General features: G+C 42.8%; 1 protein-coding gene across 2 annotated transcripts in view; it reads right to left on the reverse strand.

The window, feature by feature from the left end:
* SYN1 (synapsin I) overlaps positions 1 to 23,139 on the reverse strand; it is a 51,518-nt gene that overhangs the window by 23,527 nt on the left and 4,852 nt on the right. For both annotated transcript variants that reach the window (XM_019823365.2, XM_019823364.3), the window contains exons 2-5: positions 16,728 to 16,785; positions 16,531 to 16,622; positions 14,304 to 14,460; positions 14,039 to 14,128 (exon numbers count right to left, since the gene is read on the reverse strand). In XM_019823365.2, coding sequence (XP_019678924.1) covers positions 14,039 to 14,128; positions 14,304 to 14,460; positions 16,531 to 16,622; positions 16,728 to 16,785 — 397 coding nt within the window. The remainder of the gene's footprint in view (positions 1 to 14,038; positions 14,129 to 14,303; positions 14,461 to 16,530; positions 16,623 to 16,727; positions 16,786 to 23,139) is intronic.

Raw genomic sequence — 23,139 nt, forward strand, 5'->3', positions numbered from 1 at the left:
TTCCAACCAGTGCCTCGAAGTACAGGGTGGGAGCAGACAGCTGCCACAAATCCAGGCCTGGCGTTTGCGGCTTCATGCCACACAGTGGGGTGGGGGACAAACGAGGAAATGTGAGCGGCAAGCTGGCCTGCGGGAAGTCTAATGCCTGTGCCCCCACCCGCCACCGTCACCCACCATTAGCTCTGTCTTCTTCCTGGCCTCTTAAGTCATGTTCTTTCTGTCCCTGACAAAAATAGCCTCTACACGGCCACAGAACAGCCACGGGGTGTGACTGCCCTACTAGACATTGGTAGTTAATGAGAAAATATAGTTATTAAAATAGTACTGCATTGGTACAGGTAATAGAGAAAGTGACCAGTGGACTGGAACGGTGTCCAGAACCTGCCCCAGAAATACATGAGATTTTAGTGTATGACAGAGAAATTTGAAACTGGATCTCAACCTACTTCATACTTTATACAAAAATCAGTTCCAGGAGCACCCGGGTGGCTCAGTCGGTTAAGCGGCCGACTTCGGCTCAGGTCACGATCTCAGGGTTCATGAGTTTGAGCCCCGCGTTGGGCTCTGTGCTGACAGCCTGGAGCCTGCTTCGGATTCTGTGTGTCCCTCTTTCTCTGCCCCTCCCCTACTCACTCTCTGTCCCTCTCTGTCTCTCAAAACCAACCAACCAACCAACCAAACACACAAAAACCATAGCTGGGGCGCCTGGGTGGCTCGGTTGATTGACCGACTTCGGCTCAGGTCACAATCTCACAGTTTGTGAGTTCGAGCCCCGCGTCGGGCTCTGTGGAGTCTGGAGCCTGCTTCGGATTCTGTGTCTCCCTCTGTCTCTCTGCCCCTCCCCTGGCTCACACTCTATCTCTGTCTCTCAAAAATAAATAAACATTAAAGAAAGAGAAAATTCCAAAGAGCACACAGAATAAAGATGTTTGTAAGGGTGCTAAAAAAAGAGAAAAATCCATTTCACAACGAGGGAAAATTTGAATGTCAAAAACAAAGCTTGCCACTTTTCATCCACACATTTCCATATGTATATGGGTCTATATCCGGACTTTTAATTTTTTCTTCCTTTAGTCTGTCAGACTGTCTATTCATGTGTCAGCATCATACTGTTTAAATTAGAAAACCTTCATAAAATGTTTCCTGGCAGAGGCATTAGACTCCCTGTGGGCTGTGAGGTCTAATTCCAACCCCCCCCCAACTCATAGCTTTTCTTTTTTTTTTTTTATGTGGATATTCTTGCATGTTTGCATTTCCATATGAACTTCACTGTCAACTTTCATCAGTTGCAGATAAAAGCTTATAGGTATATTTTGGGGGATGACATTGAATTTATGAATTAACACCTGAGAAGGGAAACTGACATCTTTATGATACTAATTCATCCTATCCAAGAACAAGGAATGTCTTTGCATTTGTGTAAGTCTACCTTTGTGTCTTTCAGGAGTGTTTTAAGCTTTTCCTCATGTAAGTTTGCATTACCCCTTGTTGACTTTATCCTGAAGTATTTTATCTTTCATTTGTTATCATAAATGGGGTTTCCTCTTCTATTATGCATTATATCTGGTTGTGTCTATGGAAACTAATTTCTGTTTTTAATGTTTTTATTTATTTTTGAGAGAGAGAGAGTGTGCGCGCGCGCGTGCATATGAGTGGGGGAGGGGCAAAAAGAGGGAGATGGGGATCTGAAGCGGGGCTCTGTGCTGACAGCAGAGAGCCCTACGTGGGGCTCGACTCATGAACCATGAGATCATGACCTGAGCTGAAGTTGGACGCTTAACCGACTGAGCCACCCAGGCGCCCCTGAAAACTAATTTCTATATGTTGATTTTATATTCTATTATATTACTGAATTCTTTATTGTTTAAATTAGTTTATTATTGGTTCTCTTGGGGATTTCCAGGGATACTATTGATATTCTCATAAATAGAGATATTTTTGTGCCCTTTTTACCCATTCTTACATCTATATTTTTTCTAGCCTAACTGCATTGGTCTAATACCTCCAAGTACAGTGTTGAAAAGGAGAGGAGACAGCAGGCATCTGCCTTGTTCCTGATCTTAGTGGAAATGCCTTCCATGTTGTCCCATTCGGTTGATGGTAACTTTAGGACTGACATATATAAATTTTATCATGTTAAGAAGTTGTCATGGCACCTGGGTGGCTCAGTCGGTTAAGCGTCCGACTCTTGATCTGGGCTCATGTCCTGGTTTCACCATTCGTGAGTTTGAATCCCGCATCAGGCTCTGTGCTGACAGCACAAGGCCTGCAGGGAATTCTCTGTCTCCCTCTCTCTCTGCCTTTCTCACGCTCTCAAAAATAAATAAATAAACATTAAAAAAATGAGTTATCAGTTGATTTCTATTTTTGAATGATTTTATCATTTTGTCAAAGCCTTTTAAAATATCTATGGAAATGATTGTATGATTTTCTCATTAGATCTATTAATATGTTGCATTATATTAATAAATCACCTATAAAGAACCATCCTTGCATTGCCAGAAGGAAACTCACTTGCTTGGTTATGCTACATAATTTTCTTAATGTAGTTTTGAATTCATTTGCTAATATTTCATTTAGGATTTTTGCATTGATATTCACGAGTGAATATGTGTGCATGATTTTTTGTGTGCAGTCAATGTTATAATTGGTTTAGAAAAACCATGTAGAAGTTTCTTTTCCTCTTCTGTTCTCTGGAACAATTTATTTGTCTTTGGGATTGACTGCTCTTTAACAGTTTGGTAGAATTCTCCTGTGAAACCATCTGGGCCTGATGCTTTCTTATGAAGTAGTTCCTTACTTAGTTTCTTTATTTCTTTAATAGAAATTGGTCTGTTAAGCTCTAATGGGGTCAATTTTGGTACACTGTGTATCCCTAGAAAATTATCCATTTCATTCAGGTTTTAAATTTTATCTGTTATATGCCTTTTTATATTTTGACTTTTGGAATCATGCTAATGTCTTACATTTAAGCCACAGATAGGGGAAAAAAACTAAAATTTACTACAAGGAGAAACAAATTATATTTGAAATAAAATGAATAATGTAATCATGCTGAATGAACAATAAAATGAGCTAAACCAAGAAACTTTTGAATACAGTATTTTGACTGTATGTCCTCATCTAAAGACCTAAAAAGAGCCAACAAATTTCAAGCTCTACCTTACTGTTTGTTTTTCATAGTGGTATGGATGTTGAAATTCTAAAAATACATCTCTATATTGTAGGATTGAACAAATGAGTAGACACATTGATGATATTGGAGGCTAGGGTTCATGCTGTTATAGAAGAAAAATATAGAATGAGGGAAAGCTAAAAGGAACCCTGTGATGTGTTGGATTAGAATTGGAGGTATCAGTATGAACACATGAAATCATATATATATATATATATATATATATATATATAATATATACATATATATAATATATATATAATATATTCATATATAATATATTCATATATATTTCCCAGCACTATCTAATGACAAGGCGTAGAAGTAAAGATATTCTGATATCAATGAGTACATCTAGCTCCCATATCCTGGCTTTGAAATACTATTATATTAGGGCTGGGAAAGAAAAAAGTATGTCTGGAGGTGATATCAGTGGCCTATAAAAATCCTCTCCTTCGTAAAAGCAATGAGAATAGTAGCAAAAATTGTCAAAATTATTTTTTTCAGAACTCTAGAAAGTGACCAAAGGTTTATAACAATTCAGGAGGCACCTAGTCAGGAAAAATGGCTGAAACTCAGGAAGAACAGTAAGCTTTGTAGCATCTGAACTTTCCCTGTTCCCATCCTCTTCTCCACACCTCCACAACGGCCTTGAAAATCAACAGCCTTGCAATCCTGATGAAAACCAGCAGCCTAGCAGACACAGGAGGAGGCATAACAGGGTTGGAGCTTCCTCCCAAGTTCCATTCCTAGAGAACTATCTTCATTTAACCTGTCTTGGCACTTTCCTAGAAAACTCCATTCATGGGGCTTGTCTACTCGATTTGACTCAGAGTGCACCTAGTGTGAACAGCTTTCCCTGGGGGTTCTTTTCAAAAACAATGAGTAGCAATTGTTTAACACAGCAATGCTTAAGGCGGAGATTACAGCTAGGACAAACAACAAGCTGACCAAAAAAACCTAACAGGAAAAGTTGGGTAATGAGATATCCATAAGAGGCTTTGAAAAGCTCTGACATTCCTAGGAGTCTAGAAAGCCACAAATATGACTAAGCTGTGTGCCGGCTCAGGATCTCTGACTGACCTTGAGGCTCTGCAAAATCAGGAAGTAAAGGCTAAGGCGAGGTCGTAAATAGCCTGCCAGAGCGTTGAAGGCCCGCTCTGACATGCACACAGGACCCATCGGCAAAAGCTCAGAGACTTAATGGTTCTAGGTGGGTTTTTTTTTTTTAACTTTTTGAACATTTTTTAGTTTTATTTTTTGGAAGACAGGGAGACACAGAGCACGAGCGGGGAAGGGCAGAGAGAGAGAGGGAGACACAGAATCTGAAGCAAGCTTCAGGCTCTGAGATGTCAGCACAGAGCCTGACGTGGAGCTTGAAGCCAGGGACACGAGATCATGACCTGAGCTGAAGTTGGACCCTCAACTGACTGAGCCACCCAGACGCCCTGATGGTTCTAGGTGTTTAAAGAAATGTCTGCTATTAATTACCTGACCCCTAAGCTAATGGAGTAGAGACTTCAGCGGCCATGTAGGACAAAGAATACAACCTTTATGGAACCAGTTCAGGAATGTCACTAAAAAAACAAAGAGCAAGAAAAACAAATCCTGGAGTTGGGGAGAGAATCTGATTTTCAGAGCTGCCATACTATATTATTTATAATGTTAATTTTCAACAGAAACTCATGAGACGTGCAAAGAAACGATAAAGTATGACCCAAACAGAGAAAGATAAAATATCCAACAGACATTGTCCCTACGGAAACCCAGATATTGGAATTAATAGACAGACTATAAATCAACTAATTAAAAAATTTTCAAAAGACTAAAAGGAATCATGTCTAAAGAACTAAATAAATGTATGAGAATGAAGTTCTAACAAATAGACTATCAGTAAAAAGATAGAATTTATCAAATAATAGAATTCCAGAAGTGAAAAACACAATAACTGAAATAAAAATTCACTACAGGGGCGCCTGGGTGGCTCAGTCGGTTGAGTGTCCAACTCTTGGTTTCGGCTCAGGTCATGATTTCACGGTTTGTGAGGCTGAGCCCTGCGTTGGGCTCTGGGCTTGGGTTTCTCTTTCTTTCCCTCTCTATCTGCCCCTCCCCCCGCAAATCTCTCTCTCAAAAATAAATAAACTTAAAAAAAATTCACTAGAGGGGCTCAACGGTAGATTCGAGCTGCCAGAGGGAAGAATCAATGAATCGGAAGGTAGGTCAACTGAGATAATCCAATCTGAGGAACTGAAAGAAAAAAAATAAACAAAATGAACACTTCAGGGGCCTGGGGAACACCCTCAAACATATAAGCTCACACGTAACAGGAGTCCCAAAAGGAGACAGTAGAGAGAAAGGTGCAATTAAGAATATTAAAAGGAATAATGGCTGAAAACCTCCCACGCTTAAGGGAAAATACTAACCTACATATCCAAGAAATTCACTGAACTTCAGGTAAGATAGAATCATAGAGATCTACATCTAGACACATCATAAACAAACTTACGAAAGCCAAAGACAAAGAGGGAATCTTGAAAGTAGTAAGAGGGAAGTGACCCATCCCATACAGGTGACCCTCAGTAAGATCAGCAGCTGATTTCTCATCAGAAACCTTGGAAACCAGAAGGTGGTGGGACAACATATGCAAAGCACCAAAAGAAAAAGACCACCATGTAAGAATTCTATGTTGTCCCAAACAATAGTTCAAAAATGAAGGAGAAATGAAGACATTTGCAGATAAACAAAAAGTGAGATCGTTCATTACTAGGACACTTCTATAGGAAATACTAAGAGGGTCCTTCAGGTTGCAGCGAAATGTCACTAAGCAGTAACTTGAATCCAAATGAAATAAAGAGCACCTGCAAAGGTAAGTACATAGGTAAATACAAAAGACAGGGTGAATGCATGCTTTGTTTGTAACGCTTAACATCCATCTAATTTATTTTTTTTATTTAAAAAAAAATTTTTTTTAACGTTTATTTATTTTTGAGACAGAGAGAGACAGAGCATGAACAGGGGAGGGGCAGAGAGAGAGGGAGACACAGAATTGGAAACAGGCTCCAGGCTCTGAGCTGTCAGCACAGAGCCCGACGTGGGGCTCGAACCCACGGACCGCGAGATCGTGACCTGAGCTGAAGTCGGACGCTTAACCGACCAAGTCACCCAGGCGCCCCAACATCCATCTAATTTAAAAGACAACTGCGGCAAGCAATAATTGTAAGTCTGTATTTGTGGACACATGATGTGTAAAGATGTAATTTATGTTAGCACAATGGAAGAGTGAGAGACTAAACTTATTTAAAAAAATTTTTTTTAATGTTTATATATTTTTGAGAGAGACAGAGCGTGAGTGGGGGAGGGGCAGAGAGAGAGGGAGACACAGAAGGGAGAAGCAGGCTCCAGGCTCTGAGCTGTCAGCACAGAGTCTGACCCAGGGCTCAAACCCACCAACCGTGAGATCATGACCTGAGCCGAAGTCGGATGCTTAACCAACTGAGCCACCCAGGCACCCCGAGACTAAACCTATAAAGAGGAAACTTTTAAAATATTTTTTATTAAAAAAATTTTTAATGTTTATTTTTTAGAAAGAGTGTGAGTGGGGAAGGGGAGAGGGAGAGAGAGAGAGACAGACAGACAGACAGAATCCGAAGCAGGCTCCAGGCTCTGAGCTGTCAGCACAGAGCCTGACGCAGGGCTCGAACTCGTGAACCATGAGATCAGGACCTGAGCTGAAGGAGGACGTTTAACCAACTGAGCCACCCAGGTGCCCTTTCAATGCTTCACTTTAAATGATGGAGAAAACAACTAGACAGAGAATCAACAAAGAAAGAGAAGGTCCAACTAGACCTAATGGACATCTGAAGAACACTCCACCCTACAACAGCAGAATACACGTTCTTCTCAAGTACACAAAACCAGAAAACAAGTCTCAATAAATGTAAAAGTACTGAATCATACAAAGTATGTTCTCTGACCACAACTGAATGGAATTAGAAACTACTAACAGAAAAAAAAATATTGGGGAATTCCACAAACAGGTGGAAAGTAAACATGTTCCTAAATAACCAATGGGTCAAGGAAGAAATCACTGGGGGAATTAGAAGAGACTTTGAGATGAATGAAAAAAACACAATGTATCAAAAGTTAAGGTCTGCAGCCAAAGTGATGCTTATAGGGAATGTCATAGCTTTTTAAATGTTTGTTTGTTTGTTTGTTTATTTATTTATTTATTTTGAGAGAGAGAGAGAGAGAGAGAGAGAGAGAGCAGGGGAGGGGTACAGAGAGAGGGAGAGAAAATGCCAAGCAGCCTCCACTCTGTCAGCGCAGAGCCCATCATGGGGCTCAAACCCCTGAAACATGAGATCATGACCTGAGCCAAAATCAAGAGTCAGACACTTAACCAACTGAGCCACCTAGGCCTCCCAAGGGAATTTCATAGTTCTAAATGTGTGTATTTATTTATTTTTTTTCAACGTTTATTTATTTTTGGGACAGAGAGAGACAGAGCATGAATGGGGGAGGGGCAGAGAGAGAGGGAGACACAGAATTGGAAACAGGCTCCTGGCTCTGAGCCATCAGCCCAGAGCCTGACGCGGGGCTCGAACTCACGGACCGCGAGATCGTGACCTGGCTGAAGTCGGACGCTTAACCGACTGCGCCACCCAGGCGCCCCTAAATGTGTGTATTTAAAAAGAAGAGAGAGAGCAAATCAATAACCCATTCTTCTATCTTCAGAAATTAGATAAATTAAGCCCAGAGCAAGAAGAAGGAAACAAGTAGTAAAGATTAATACTTATTCTTGTCAAGCTATTCTAAAAAATAGAAGAGGAGGGAAAGCTTCCAAATTCATTCTATGAGGCCAGCATTACCCTGATACCAAAACCAGGCAAAGACACAATAAACTACAGAACTATAGGCCAGTATCTCTGATGAACATAGTTGCAAAAATTCTCAACAAAATATTAGCAAACCGAATCTAGCAATACATTAAAAAACTCATTTACCACAATCAAGTGGGATTTATTCCAGGGACGCAAGGGTAATTCAATATTCACAAATCAATGTGATACATCACATCAACAAGAGAAAGGATAAAAACCATACGATCATCTCAATGGATGAAAAGCATTTGATCAAGTACAACATCCATTCGTGGTAACAAGTCTCAGCAAAGTAGGTTTAGAGGGAACATGCCTCAACATAATAAAGGCCATCTATGAAAAACCTACACCTCACATCATACTCAATGGGGAAAAACTGAGAGCTTTTCCTCTAAGATCAGGAACAAGACAAGAATGTCCACTCTCACCACTTTTATTTAACATAGTACTGGAAGTGCTAGCCACAGTAATCAGACAAAAAAAAAAAAAGGTATCCAAATTGGTAAGGGAAGAAGTAAAAATTTCACTGTTTGCAGATGACATGATACTATATAGAAAAAAAACCCTTCAAGACTCCACCAGTAAAACTACTAGAACTGATAGCTGAATCCAGTAAAGTCACAGGATACAAAATTAATACATAGAAATCTGTTGCATTTCTACACACTAACAATGAAGTAGCAGAAAGAGAAATTAAGAAATTAAGAGAGGTGCCCGGGTGGCTCAGGTGGTTAAGCGTCTGACTTCGGCTCAGGTCATGATCTCCAGTTTGTGATTTGAACCACGCGTCAGGGCTCACTGCTATCAGAGCACTGTCAGTGCGGAGTCCACATCGGATCCTCTGTCTCCCTCTCTCTCTGCCCCTCCCCGTATGCTCTCTCTTCTCTTCTCTCCCTCTCTCTCTCAAAAATAAACATTAAAAAAACAAATTAAGAGAAATTAATAATCCAATTTATAATTGCATCAAAAATAATAAAATACCCAGGAATAAATTTACCCAAGGAAGTGAAAGACCTACACTCTGAAAACTATAAAACACTGATGAAAAAAATTGAAAATGACACAAGCAAATGGAAAGATATTCTGTGCTCATAGCTTGGGAGAACCGATATTGTGAAAATGTCCATACTACCCAAAGCAATCTACAGATTTAATGTAATCCCTATCAAAATACCAACAGCATTCTCCACAGAATTAGAACAAATAATCCCAAATTTGTATGGAACTACAAAAGACCCCAAATAGCCAAAGCGCCTTTGAAAAAGAAGAACAAAACTGGAACTATCACAATCTCAGATTTAAAGATACACTACAAAGCTGTAGTAATGAAAACAGTATGGTCCTGGCACAAAAATAGACACATAGGTTAATGGATCAGAACAGAGGCCAGAAATAAACCCATGCTTACATGATGAATTACTCTGTGAGAAAGGAGGCAAGAATATACAACAGGGAAAAGACAATTTCTTCAACAAATGGTGCCGGCCAAACTGGACAGCTATATGCAAAAGAATGAAACTGGACCACTTTTTTAGACCATGTACAAAAATAAACCCAGAATGGATTAAAGACCTAAATGTGAGACCTGAAACCATAAAATTCCTAGAAGCAAACATTGGCAATAATTCCTTTGACATCAGCCATAGAAAAAGTTTTCTAGATATGTCTCCTTGGGCAAGAGAAACAAAAGCAAAATTAAACTATTGGGACTACACCAAAATAAAAAGCTTTTGCATAGCAAAAGGAACCACCAATTAAACAAATAAGCAACCTACTGAATGGCAGAAGATATTTGCAAGTGAGTAGGGGTTAATCTGATAAGGGGTTTATGTCCAAAATATGTAAAGGACTTATACAACTCAACACCAAAAAGCCCACAAATAATCCAATTAAAAGTCGGCAGAGGACCTGAATAGACATTTTTCCAAAGAAGACATCCAGATGGCCAACAGACACATGAAAAGATGCTCAACATTACTAATCATCAGGGAAATGCAAATTAAAACCAGAATGATGTATCACCCTACACCTGTCAGATGCTTAAAATCAAAAACACAAGAAATAACAATTGTTGGCAAGGATACGGAGAGAAAGAAACCCTCAAGCACTGTCGGTGGGAATGCAAATTGATGCAGTCACTGTTGAAAACAGTATGGAGGCTCTTCAAAAAATTGAAAGTAGAATTATCATGTGATCCAGTAATTCCATTACTGGGTATTTACCCAAAGAAAATGAAAACGCTAATTCAAAAAGATATACGCATCCCTATGTTTGTTGTACCATTATTTACACTACCAAGATATAGAAGCAACCCAAGTGCCCATCGACTGATGAATGGATAAAGATGTGGGATATATACACAATGGAATACTACTTGGCCATAGAAAATAGTGAAATCTTGCCATTGGCAACAACATGGATGGAGCTAGAGAGTATCATGCCAAGTGAAATAAGTCAGAGAAAGACAAATAGCATATGATTTCACTCATATGTGGGATTTAAAAAACAACACAAAGAATAAAAGAGACAAAAAGACCTAGACTCTTTTTGATTTTTTTTAAGTTTATTTATTTTGAGAGAGAAAGCAGGGGAGGGCCAGAGAGAGAGGGTGAGAGAGAGAATCCCAAGCAGGCTCTGCGCTGCCAGCGTGGAGCCCCATGTGGGGCTTGAACCCACCAGCGGTGAGAGCATGACCTGAGCCAAAACCAAGAGTTGGGTGTTCGACCGACTGAGCCACCCAGGTGCTCCTAAAAAACCCCCTTAGACTCTTAAATATAGAGAACAAACTGGTAAGTTGCCAGAGGGGAGGTGGGTGGGGGAATGGGCAAAATGGATAAAGGGGATTAAGAGTACACTTATCTTGGTGAGTACTGAGAAAGGTATAGAATTGTTGAATCATTATATTGTACACCTGAAACTAATATAACATTATGTTAATTATACTTCAATAAAAAATAAGTAATAAAGATTACAGTGGAAATAAATTGAAATAGAGAATAGAAAAACCATACAGAAACCAAAATCTGATTCTTTGAAAAGATCAACAAAACTGACAAACCTTTAGATTAAGAAGGACAAGAGAGAAAACTATTAAATAAGGAATGAGGGGTGCCTCCTGGGTAGCTCAGCTGGTTAAGTATCCAACTCTGGATGTCGGCTCAGGGCATGATCTCATGGTTCGTGGGATTGAGCCCCACATCACGCTCTGTGCTGACAGGGTGGAGCCTGCTTGGGGTTCTCTCTCTCCCTCTCTCTCTCTGCCCCTCCCCACTCCTCAAAATAACTAAATAAACTTAAAAAAATAAGGAATGAAAGAGGGACATAACTACTAACCTTACAGAAATGAAAATAATTTTAAGAGAGTACTATGAATAATTATATGCCAACAAATTAGAAAAGTTAGACGAAGAGGACAAATTCCTAGAAAGGCACAAACTACCAAAACTAAAGAGGAACTGAAAAATCTGAATAATGCTATAAGAAATGAAGAGATTGAATGAGTAATAAAGAAACTGCCTACAAAGAAATGCCCAGGGCTAGATGTCTTCACCGGTGCATTCTACAAATATGTAAAAAGAATTAACACCAATCTTTCACAGCTCTTCCCCAAAATAGAAGAGAAGGGGACACTGTCCATCTCATTCTGTGAGGCTACTATTACCCTGATGCCCAAACCAGACAAAGATGTTATAAGAAAACTACGGATCAATATCCTTTATGATTACAGATATCATAATTCTCAATAACATACTAACAAACTGAATCCTAAAATTATACACCAGACCAAGTGAGATTTGGTCCAGGTATGCAAATGTGGCTCAACTTGCACGGAACTCTAGTCATGTAATACACCATATTCATAGAATAAAGGGGAAAAAACCCCTACATGATCATATCAATAAATAGAGAAAAGACATTTGAGAAAGTTCAACATCCTTTCATGATAAAAACACTCAACAAACTAAGAATAGGAGGGAACTTTGTCAACACTTAGGTAGCAGTTAATGTATACCAGATGCACTGTTCTTTTTAAAAAATTTTTTAATGTTTATTTATTTTTGAGAGAGAGAGGGAGAGGGACAGAGTGTGAGCAGGGGAAGGGCAGAGAGAGAGGGAGACACAGAAGCCGAAGCAGGCTTCGGCAGGCAGTGGGGTTTGAACTCCTGGACCACAAGATCATGACCTGAGCCGAAGTCGAGTGCTTAACCGACTGAGCCACCCAAGTGCCCCCAGATGCACTGTTCTAACGATTTTAATTCTCACGCCAACTCTGTGAGGCAGGAACTATTATTACCCACATTTTGCAGATGGGTAAACTGAGGCACAGAGCATTAAGTAATATTTCCTATGTTAGGAAGCTAGTAAGTTGTAGATCTAGGATTCCAATATAGAAATTCTGGCTAGACTCCATGCTCTCACCCACAGTCAGCTATCCTGTCTCTCAAAGAATGTGGAATAAGAATAATGACAAACAAATTGGGTTTCCTGACAACTAATGATTTGATTTTCATCTGTAAGTAAACTTAATTCATAACACTGTTAACTTATATCAGTAACCATAATTTGTAATACCAATAAGAATTTTAAATAGTAAATGCAATGTTTATTTAGCCAAGTTGGTTATTTAACCAATGTTGGGTCAATATTGATATTTAACTGTAAATCTAATTCACAAAAGTGGTGATAATTATTTGCATAAGCAAACATAATTTATAATGTTGCTAAAAGTTTGCAAAATTCGTTGTAAAATTTGATGGCATCAGTAATGGTGATTCAATTTCTATGTGATGAAAATCTGATCCATAACTGTGGCACTCACAATTTATATTAGTAATTGTTACTTTAATATCAGTAAATATTCCTAATATAAACTGGAGTGTTAACCATATTAATGATGATTTCCATTAGAAACTATCAGATAGTTACTTGTAATTTATATCAGTAATCTTAATGTGTAATATTGGCAATAATTTATAATAATATTTTACAACATACTAATGGTTTAATTTCTCACATGAAAATCTTAATTTGTAACACTGGTAATAAACTGTAATATTAGTTATAATATTTGATATTATTAATGATAATGTAATTTCTATGAAGTATAATATAATTCAAAACAGAGACTTATAATTTATATTAGAGCATAACTTCTAATATGACAATAATTTATAATAATAGTTATAATCTCTGATGACACTAGTAATGATTATTCAATTTCCATTAGGAACTATAATTTGGTTCATAACATTGGTACTCAGAATTTATATCAATAACAATAATTTGTAGTGAGTTGTAATATTAATGATTATATTTTATGATAATAGTAACCAACAATTCAATTGCTATTTGTAAACAATTTAAGTAGTATTTTTTTAAATGTTTATTTATTTTTGAGAGAGAGAGACTGCATGTGAGCAGGGGAGGGGCAGAGAGTGAGGGAGACACAGAATCCGAAGCAGGCTCCAGGCTCCGAGCTGTCAGCACAGGGCCCGACGTGGGGCTCCAACTCACGAACCACAAACCGTGAGATCATGACCTGAGCCCAAGTGGGACACTTAACCGGCTGCGCCAACCAGGCACCCGGGTCTTTGTAAACAATTTAATTTGTAACATTGCCACTGATAATTTGATTGCCGCTCCTAATCTGGAACATTGGTCACATTTCTATCAGGAAGCACATTTGACAATATTAGTAACAATGACTTGCTTTCTATACATAGTATAATCTGATTCATTGTAGTAGATCTGTCCATTTACATTAGAAGTCAATGTTTAATACTGGCGATAAGAGATACTATAAGTAACAGGATCAATGATGTAAATAGCCCTTGTAAGCACAGAAGTAAATTCGTGGTATTAATAAACCCTGTTGCGAAGCAACTTCACTCTCCACATGCACACACTGGCCGCACTGGCTGCCAGCACGCCATTGGTAACATGACGCTTCTCCCTCCTGCCCATCTTACTCCCCCAGACTCACCATCTCCTTGTGATTGGGGTAGAAGGTCTGATCGATTAGAGGGAATTCCTCTGTCCCCAGTTTCTTGTGCAGTCGAACCATCTGGGCGAACTATGAGAGAGTCAGGAGAGATGGGTCAGCAAACCTTTCACCTGGACAGTCTCCAAGCTGGGATTCCAAGCTTCCCAACTTTCTCAGCCCCCCCAGCGCATGGTGGTTTTGAGCTCCTGCGTGCACGCATGCATGAGGCAGTCCCTCTGCCAGTAGCACCCTATCTGTCACTTACCACCCAGGGCTTGTCACAGAAGTTGTAGACAGAATGCAAAGAGTTAACGCTGGGGATTCCAGCGTACTGCAGCCCAATGACCAAACTGCGGTAGTCTCCGTTCCGAGCCATGCTGAAGGCGTGCTGGCGGATCAGCACAAAGTCCGGCTTCAGAGACCTGGGGTGGCAGGGGTAGAAGTGTCCAGGGTACCCCCAAGAGCTCCCCATCACCCTCAGAACAAAAACCAACTTTCTAAATCTCCACAGCTCCTAGAAGTGGCAAGGAAAAGTGCCTTCTCACCCCAGCACACATGTACAAGCTGTTTTCTCTGGCACAGGCACCCTTTCTGCCCTTTCCCCATCTGGCGACCCCCCGTTAAGCCTTTCCTACCTGCTCCTCTCCTTGCCAAGGTCACCTAGCAGCCTACCCACTCAGCTCTGACAGCTCCCTGGTCACAATCTCTCAGACTATTAGCTGTCCTCAAAGGATGCTGCCCAGAATAAATTCCAGCCTCAGGGCCCCTACACTGGCTGTTCCCTCTGCCTGAAACATTTCCCCGCTAGATACGCCCACATAGCTCTCCTTCACCTCCTTCGGGTCTTTCCTCAAATGTCTCTCACAATATTGGTCTGCCTTATCCAAATTGCAGACCCCCTCTGTCATCCAACAATCCCTTTGCTGCTATATATTTTTTCTTAGCACCTTTACATTTTCTTTTATTTTCATGTTTGTTTATTTTTAAGAGAGAGCATGCGCGCGCAAGCAGGGAAGGGGCAGAGAGAGGGGGACAGAGGATCCAAAGCCGTCAGCATAGATGCGGGCCTAGAGCTTGTGAACTGCAAGATTGTGAGCTGAGCTGGAGTTGGAAGCTCAACCGACTGAGCCACCCAGGTGCTCCCCACCTTTACGTTTTCTTATATGTTTATTGTACGTATCCCACAGTCGAATATAAGCTTCCTGAGGGCAGAGGGTTTCAGGGGGGGGATTTTTTTGGGATCTGTACATGCTCAAGGAATATTTGCTGATTTAGGGGCGCCTGGGTGGCTCAGTTGGTTAAGTGTCCGACTTCAGCTCACGTCATGATCTCGCAGTTTGTGGGTCTGAGCCCCACCTCGGGCTCTCTGCTATCGGCACAGAACCTTCTTCTGATCCCCTCTCTCCCCAACTCGCATGCTCTCTCTCCCTCTCTCAAAACTAAATAAACCTCAAGAAAGAAAGAGAAATATTTGCTGATTTAATAACTAAAACGTTTGGCTTGTGGTCTGCTAGGATCCTTGGCTCTGCAGAAGAGAAGTTATCTTCCCACATTCTGTACCTAATTTTTTTAATTGACATATAACATTGTATAAGTTTAAGGCATAAAACAGGTTTCACACACACACACACACACACACACACACACATATGTTTATTTATATATTTATGTTTATTTTTGAGAGACAGAGACAGAACACAAGCAGGGAAGGGCAGAAAGAGAGAGGTGGGAGACACAGAATCCGAAGCAGGCTCCATGCTCCAAGCTGTCAGCACAGAGCCTGATGCGGGGCTCGAACCCACCAGCTGTGAGATCATGACCTGAGCTGGAGTTGGACGTTCAACCAACTGAGCCACCCAGGTGCCCCGACACGCTTATATATTGTCATATGATTGCCATTGTAGGGCTATTTAGCACTTCCATCATGTCACACAATTATCATTTCCTTTTGTGGTGGGAATAATTAAGATCTAGTTTCTTAGTAATTTTGATACAGTATTGTTATCTTTATTCACTGTACTGTGCATTATATCGCCAGGGTTTAATTATCTACCAGTTGTAAGTTTCTAGCCTTAAAAAGCTCTCCTATTCTACCCCCACTCAGCCTCTGGTAACCACTACTTTACTCCCTGTTTTTATGACTTTGGCTTTTTTAGATTCCACAGACAACAGGTAATCATACAGTATTTGTCTTTCTCTGTCTGATTAATCTCACTTAGCATAATGCCCCCGAGGTCCATTCATGTTGTTGAAAATGGCAAGATTTCCTTCTTTCTCATGGGTAAGTAATATTTCATAGTATATGCAGACCACATCTTCTTTATCCATTCATTCACTAATGGGCACTTAAGTTGTTTCCGTATCTTGGCTACTGTAATATAGCTAAGTTCTTGCTCACAGAAAAATGGGTGGGGAGGTGGGGGCTTCTCCCTCAGCTCTAAGGGGGTTCTTATTCTTCTCCCATAACTCCAAATTAACCTTTCTATACTTACCGCACGACCTTCACCCCATTCCGAAGAACTTCCATGTCCACAGAGAATCCACCATTGGCGTGAGCCACGAGGTTGAGATCAGAGAATTCAGCCTAGGAAAGAGAAAAAAAAATGGTGATTCAGCCACGTCACATGAAAATGACCATCCAGTTTTCAATCTGGACAGCTGACCCCCAGCTCCATCCGCCCCAACTAACCTGTTCTACTTTAATGTCAATTTCTCCATGGATCTTTTTCCCTTTGAAGTATTTTGCCCTGGAGAGGAAAAGCAGAGCACATCCGTCAGTCTCAGGAAGACAAAACCCAGGCCAGTCCTTTGACCCTTTTACCCCTCCAGTGCTACTAGAGAAACCATAACGTGCTTCGCGATTGTTGAAACACTTTGAAAAGCTCAACAGCGCTTTATGAACGATAAAGTGTGTGGTAATCCTCACGGAGGTATGTCAGTGTCAAAGGACGAGGCGAACTGTAAAAATAAGTCCTTAAACTGCAAGTGGCAGGCAGGCCCTCCTCAGAGTATGGTCTGCTCATCACATTGCTACCGTAAGTGTTTTTGAGAAAAGTTTTGCAAAACGAGGAGTGCTTTGTAAACTGTAACACACTTGGAACTTGCACAGAGGTTCGTAAATGGCAAAAAAAAAAAAAAAAACAAAACCCTTAGAGAATGCATAATACATGAAGTGTGCCAGGCTATGTCTCAGCGCCTGTGTCTGCTCGTGTGGTCTGAAGCGTCTCTCTGCTCTCTGGCCCTTTCCTGCGGAGGGGCACATTTGCCACGTGTGGCTGTGTGCTATGAGGGACGCAACAGTGGGGGGCAGCTATACAAAAAAGGAGGAGCAGATTGAGGGTGCAGGCTGGCGGTGGTTCTGAGAAGCCAGAGCCAGCAATGATGGGGGTGGGGAGGGATGCAGCTGAGGACAAGGGGAAGCCATAGGAGGGAAGAGGGGTAGGAGCAGCAGTAGAGGGATCATGAACTGCCATGTCACTGTCCCTGGGCCCAACCTCAGCTGCGCTTGATTTCCAGTGGCGTCCTTGCCCAGGCCCAGGATTCCTGCTTGACAGGCTTCTCTGCCCATGGAAGCTCATCTCCAGTCGTACAAGACGGATGAGGAAAGGAGCCACTCTCAGGGTTACCTACGTGCACACATTCAGGGTCTCTGACACACGCACAGCACAAGCAGGCCCTAGTGACTTCACTGACATACCCCAAAGACCCCAAGCACGGCCGTTTTCTCCTCTCCCTCCCTCCCAACCTCTCTCTCCCTCTGTCTCTCTCTCGCACACACACGCACGCACACACACTCCATTACTGACACTGTCCCCTCACAAGTGTTGGAAGAGAATTTCTCTGAGACCTGCACATTTTTCGTTTATAAAATAATGAGGAGCGTAGACTATATCACTGTCTTTCAAACTTTGTTTTGACCATAAGCATAGTGAATACTGCGGCACTCTGCTCAGATCTCCTCTTCAGGGCCAATGCACCCTGGATGTCAGCTGCTAACAGCTTATGGCTATGTCCCGCTGAGAACTGGCTTCTGTCATAGGGAACTTGGCCTTGGCCAAGGTTACACCTACTTCAGGCAGCCCATGTCTTATATCTGGTTTATGAGTGAGTACAAAGGCTGGCCTCTTTGCCCCAGAGGTCCCCCTAGGGTCAGCTGAGGCCTCTGACGCAGCTGTATTGTGGACCAGCTTCTCCTTCTGCCCAACCCTGCCTCCTCACAGGTGTTGCTTCCAAAGGCACTCCCCAGTAAGCCTCCTGCATATAAATACCTGCCTCGAAATCTCTTTCCAGAGAACCCAACCTAAGACTGTGGGCCAGAGATGTGAAACTACAGAAAGGACTCTGCAGCAGGTCTGGGCTGTGGTGCAAGCAGGATGCCACTTGAACCATATGATCGGGCGGATCCCATGATGCCAGAGGTGTCAGTAATGGGAAAAGATGCAGCGTGGGGTTTATTCTCATGAGTGTGGGCCCCTGGGCTTTGGGGGTAGCAGTGACTTTTACTGGTGGTGAACTGTAATGAGGTACTGGTGGAGGGGGATGTTACCAGTTGGCGAAATATCCCTGGTACTTGAGAGGTGCGAGGGCGATGGTAACCAGGCTTGGGTGACGATTTGCTAAACACCATTGATCGGCTGAAGAAAGATCTGACATGTTCAGGGTGAATAATCACTGATTCAAAGCACAATGTGAAAGCCCGAGGATCCCCTTGGCTACATTTAAAGGGACCCTAATCTTCTGCAACTAGAGGGCAGACAGAGGGGAAGACCAGGCTTCGGACATAATCATAAGTGTAGCAGAACTTCAGAGAAGGTTGAATTCTCGGGCCCAGGACATCTCCTATACCACGTTCAGGGTCCTAATGGGACAAGAGTGAAGCCCTGAAACTTGAGGTGGGGCTATCTGGGAAGACGCATGTAACACCTTGAACTTATTGATTCACCTGAACCCACCGGGCCTGCAGAAGTAGCCCATTCCTCCTTGTTAGAATATAAACCTTCCTTCTACTTGAAGATAATACAGAGACCTCAATGAAGCAGGTCCCTTAGAAAACAAAGCTTGCCCTTTTCAGAATCTACCCCCTTCCCCTCTTAGCAACCAGATCAATAAGCAGGGTCAAGTCCTAGCACATCCGAATGGAGAAGTTCTAAGCTTGCAAAGGAAGGAAAGAAATAATACTTAGAGGCTGAAAAATCTGGCCAATATATGTTGGCAGGAGCTGTAAAAGTGCATGACACTGGGTCCTAAGGACAGTGGACCAAAGAGGTGGAACGTGAAGTTGGACAACTTAAAAGGACCACTGTGTCCTTAAAAGGACCGGCAAGGACTCTAGGAGATGCTGCTGATACACTGTTGGATGACTTGTGGAAGCCTGGAGAGAACAATGGTCCACACCAAGTGACGCAGAAATGCCAAATCTTCCATAGAGGATTGTGGAGGAAAGGATCAAAGGATTCAAAGAAGCAGACATGTTAGAGAAGATATACTATGTAAGTCTAGAAAACTCATCCACTGACTATGTTCTATCGGAGGGCCCAGAGGATATACCCAATCAATAAAAATAAAAAATCAATAAGGCATATGCTAGTGAGAGTGGCACGACCCATGCTGAGAAGCACGGTGGTGTTAAGGTAATAAATGAGGACCTGTCTCAGGTCCTGCTCACAGTGGGTCCGCTGGGTCCACAGGTCCACCCAGTGGTCACTTCTTCGCTTCACAAATGCGTGATTAAAATGGACAGTCCTGGGAGCTCCTGGGTGGCTCAGGTGGTTAAGCATCCACCTCTTTTGATATTGGCTCAGGTCATGATCTCACGGTTTGTGAAATCGAGCCCCGCATCGGGCTCTGCACTGGCAGTGCGGAGCCTGCTTGGGATTCTCTGTCTCTCTCCCTCTCTTTGCCTGTCCCCCCCCCCTTTTCTCACTCTCTCTCTCTCCCAAAATAAATAAACATTTTAAAAAATAAAATAAAATGGACATGTCTGTAGTTGTCAGAACCCCTTCATGGGTTCCTTGGTTTGTGGGGTAAGAGTTATTGTGGCGGGGAAGTCCAAATGGGTGCCTCTGAAACTACACACCCCTCCCCTGATCAAATCAGCAAACCAAAGATAATATTATATCTATCCTAAGGGTGATGGTGCAAACTAGTCCTAGTGCGGCAGGTGGCCACTGACTTAATGAATGCACTCTTTTCGATTCTGATCAGAAAAGAGGATCAGAAACATTTCGCATTCACGTGGGACTGACAGCAATATTTGTTTATGGCCTCGCCATAGGGCTCTGCTACCTTTCTCATCCTGTATCGTCATATAGTCCAGAGGGACTGGACCGTCTGGACATCCCACAGAATATCACACTGGACTACTCTATCAATTACATCATATTGATTTGGCAAGATGAGCAAGGCATGATTAGCACCCTGTCTTGCCAAGACACAGGCACTCCAGAGGGTAGGGGATAAACCCTACAAAGACCCAGGGGCCTGCCACCTTAGTAAAACTTTTGGGGACACAGTGGTCCAAGGCCTGCCAGGACAGCCCCTCCAAATGATGGGGCGAACATTGCATCTTGCACCTCCCACCATAAGGAAAAAAAGCACAACACTCAGTAGGTCTCTTCAGGTTCTAGAGGCAGCACATCCCACACCTGTAAATACTGCTCTGATTCATTTTTCAGATGCAGCATAAGGTTGCCTCCCCTGAATGGGGGCCGGAGCCGAAAGGGCTGTGCGGCAGGTCTAGGCTGAGGTGCCAGCAGTCCTTCCACTTAGGCCACATGATCTGGCAGATCCTACCATACTGGAGGTGTCGGTGGTGGGAAGAGATGCAGTGTGGAGCTTCTGGGAAGTTTGAGTGGGAGGCCCCTGGGGTTCTGGAGCAAGGCCATGCCATCTGCAGCACAGAATTACGTGACTTTTGAGAAACGATTCCGGGTGCGGTACTGGGCCCTGGTAGAGACAGAATGCTTGACTATGGGGTACCAGGTGATTATGCACCCAGGTGCTCATTAAGGGCTGGGTCTTGCCAGGCCCGCCAAGTAATTAAGTCAGGTGGACCCAGCAGCTGGGATCAAGCTCAGGCAGGACTGAGCAGGTAATCTAGCGCCTCCCTCAGCTCCCGAGGGAACCCCTTACGACCAGCTGATGAAGGAAGGAAGAAAAAGCCTAAGCTTGGTTCACGGGCGGACTGGCTTGGTATGTGGGGAGAAGCCCAAAATGGACAGCGGCTGTACTACAGCCCCACTCAAGAGTGGTCCTGAAAGACAGTGGCAGAGCTCCCAGTGGGCAGAGCTTTGGGCTGTGCGCCCGGTAGTCTACTTAACAGGGAAAGAGAAGTGGGCCAGGATTAGAATATATATTCGCTGATGGGCACTGGAGGATGGCTTGGCTGATCAGAGGCCTTGAAGGAAAAATATTAGAAGATCAGGACAAGGAGTATCAAGCCAAGTGAAATAAGTCCGTCAGAGAAAGACAAATATGTGATTTCACTCATACTGTGGAGTTTAGGGAACAAAACAAACGAGCAGAGGGAAGAAAGGGGTGGGGGGAGAGAGAGAGAGGGAGAGAGGCAAACCAAGAAACAGACTCTTAATTATAGAGAACAAACTGATGGTTATCAGAAGGGAGGTGGGTGGGGGGATGGGTGAAATAGGTGATGAGCACTGGGTGATGTATGGAAGTATTGAATCACTACGTTGTAGACCTGAAAGTAATTTAAATAAAAACTTAAAAAAAAAAAAGATCAGGACAAAGAAGTCTGGGACACAGAAACGTGGGTGGACACATGGGGGTGGACATGGGAGGGGGCAAAAAGTGAGGAGTGAAGATCTTTGCATTGTGTGTTAACACCCACCAGACGGCATCCACAATGGAAGTGGCACTGAACCACCAGGTAGACAGAATGAGTCAGCCAGATGATGTCAGCCAGCCTCTCAAATCAGCCACCGCAGTGCTAGCAGATGGGCACATGAATGAAGTAGCAACATTAGCAGAGATAGAGGCTATAAGTGGGGCCTACCACGCTATTGCCGAGGGTCCAATCTTCCAGCAACAGAGACCACCACTGAGTTCCTGACATGGTGCCTTCCCTTAAGAAGACCAACTGGCCACATTGAGGCCAGCCGACTACATCGGGCGCCTTCCACCCCGGAAAGACTAATGATTCATTTGTACTGGAATATTCTATATGTGGGTTTGCCTTTCCTGACAGCAGGACCATAGCCAGTATCCCTGTCCAAGGACTTACACAACGTTTGATTCACCAGTACGAGATCTCTCGTAACACTGCATCAAACCGAAGGGCACACTTTACAGCAAAGGAGGTGCCAAATGGGCCCATGACCGTGGAATCAACTAATGACGTTATATACCACACCACCCGGAAGGTGCTGGCCTGAAACAACTTGTTGCGGCCACCGCTAAGATCCTAGCTTGGAAATGATACCACGAAAGAATGGGGCACCATCCTCTAAAACACCCGAAATCGACAACCCATCGTTTGTGCTGTGTTCCCAATGGGTAGAATACGCGGGTCCGGGAACTCAGAGGTGAAAGTAGGAGAGGCCCAGCTTACCATCAGTCCCAGTGATCCACTTTTGGAATGTGTGCTTCCTGTTCCCTCAAGGCTCTGCAAGGTTAGAGGTCCTGGTTCTCCAAGGGGTAACATGCTACCAGGGGACACGGCAAGAACTCTATTACATTCTAAGCTATGGATGCCACCTGGACACTTCAGGTTTCACATGCCAAACGGATATGAAGAGGAATGTATCACTGTCTTCGCAGGGGTACATGACCTTGAACATCAGGAGGAGGTAGGGCTTCTATTGCACAGTGGGGGCAGGGAGGAATATGCATGGCACCCAGGTGATCCACTTAGGCATCTGTTGGTACTCCTTGTACGACTTTGGTGGCAAATGAACAAGTACAGCAGCCACAGCCTTGGAAGGGCATGGGGATCAAGGGCTCAGGGATCCCTCGAGGATGAAGGGATGAATCACTCATCGGGTAAGCCGCTGAGACCAAAGAGAGGTGCTAGCTTGGGGTGAGGGGAACCTAGAATGTGTCGCAGAAGAAGGAGACCAAAGCATATCATTTATTTATGCCAC

Source organism: Felis catus, chromosome X (genome assembly GCF_018350175.1).
Source record: "Felis catus isolate Fca126 chromosome X, F.catus_Fca126_mat1.0, whole genome shotgun sequence".
In the NCBI taxonomy this organism is placed as follows: Eukaryota; Metazoa; Chordata; class Mammalia; order Carnivora; family Felidae; genus Felis; species Felis catus.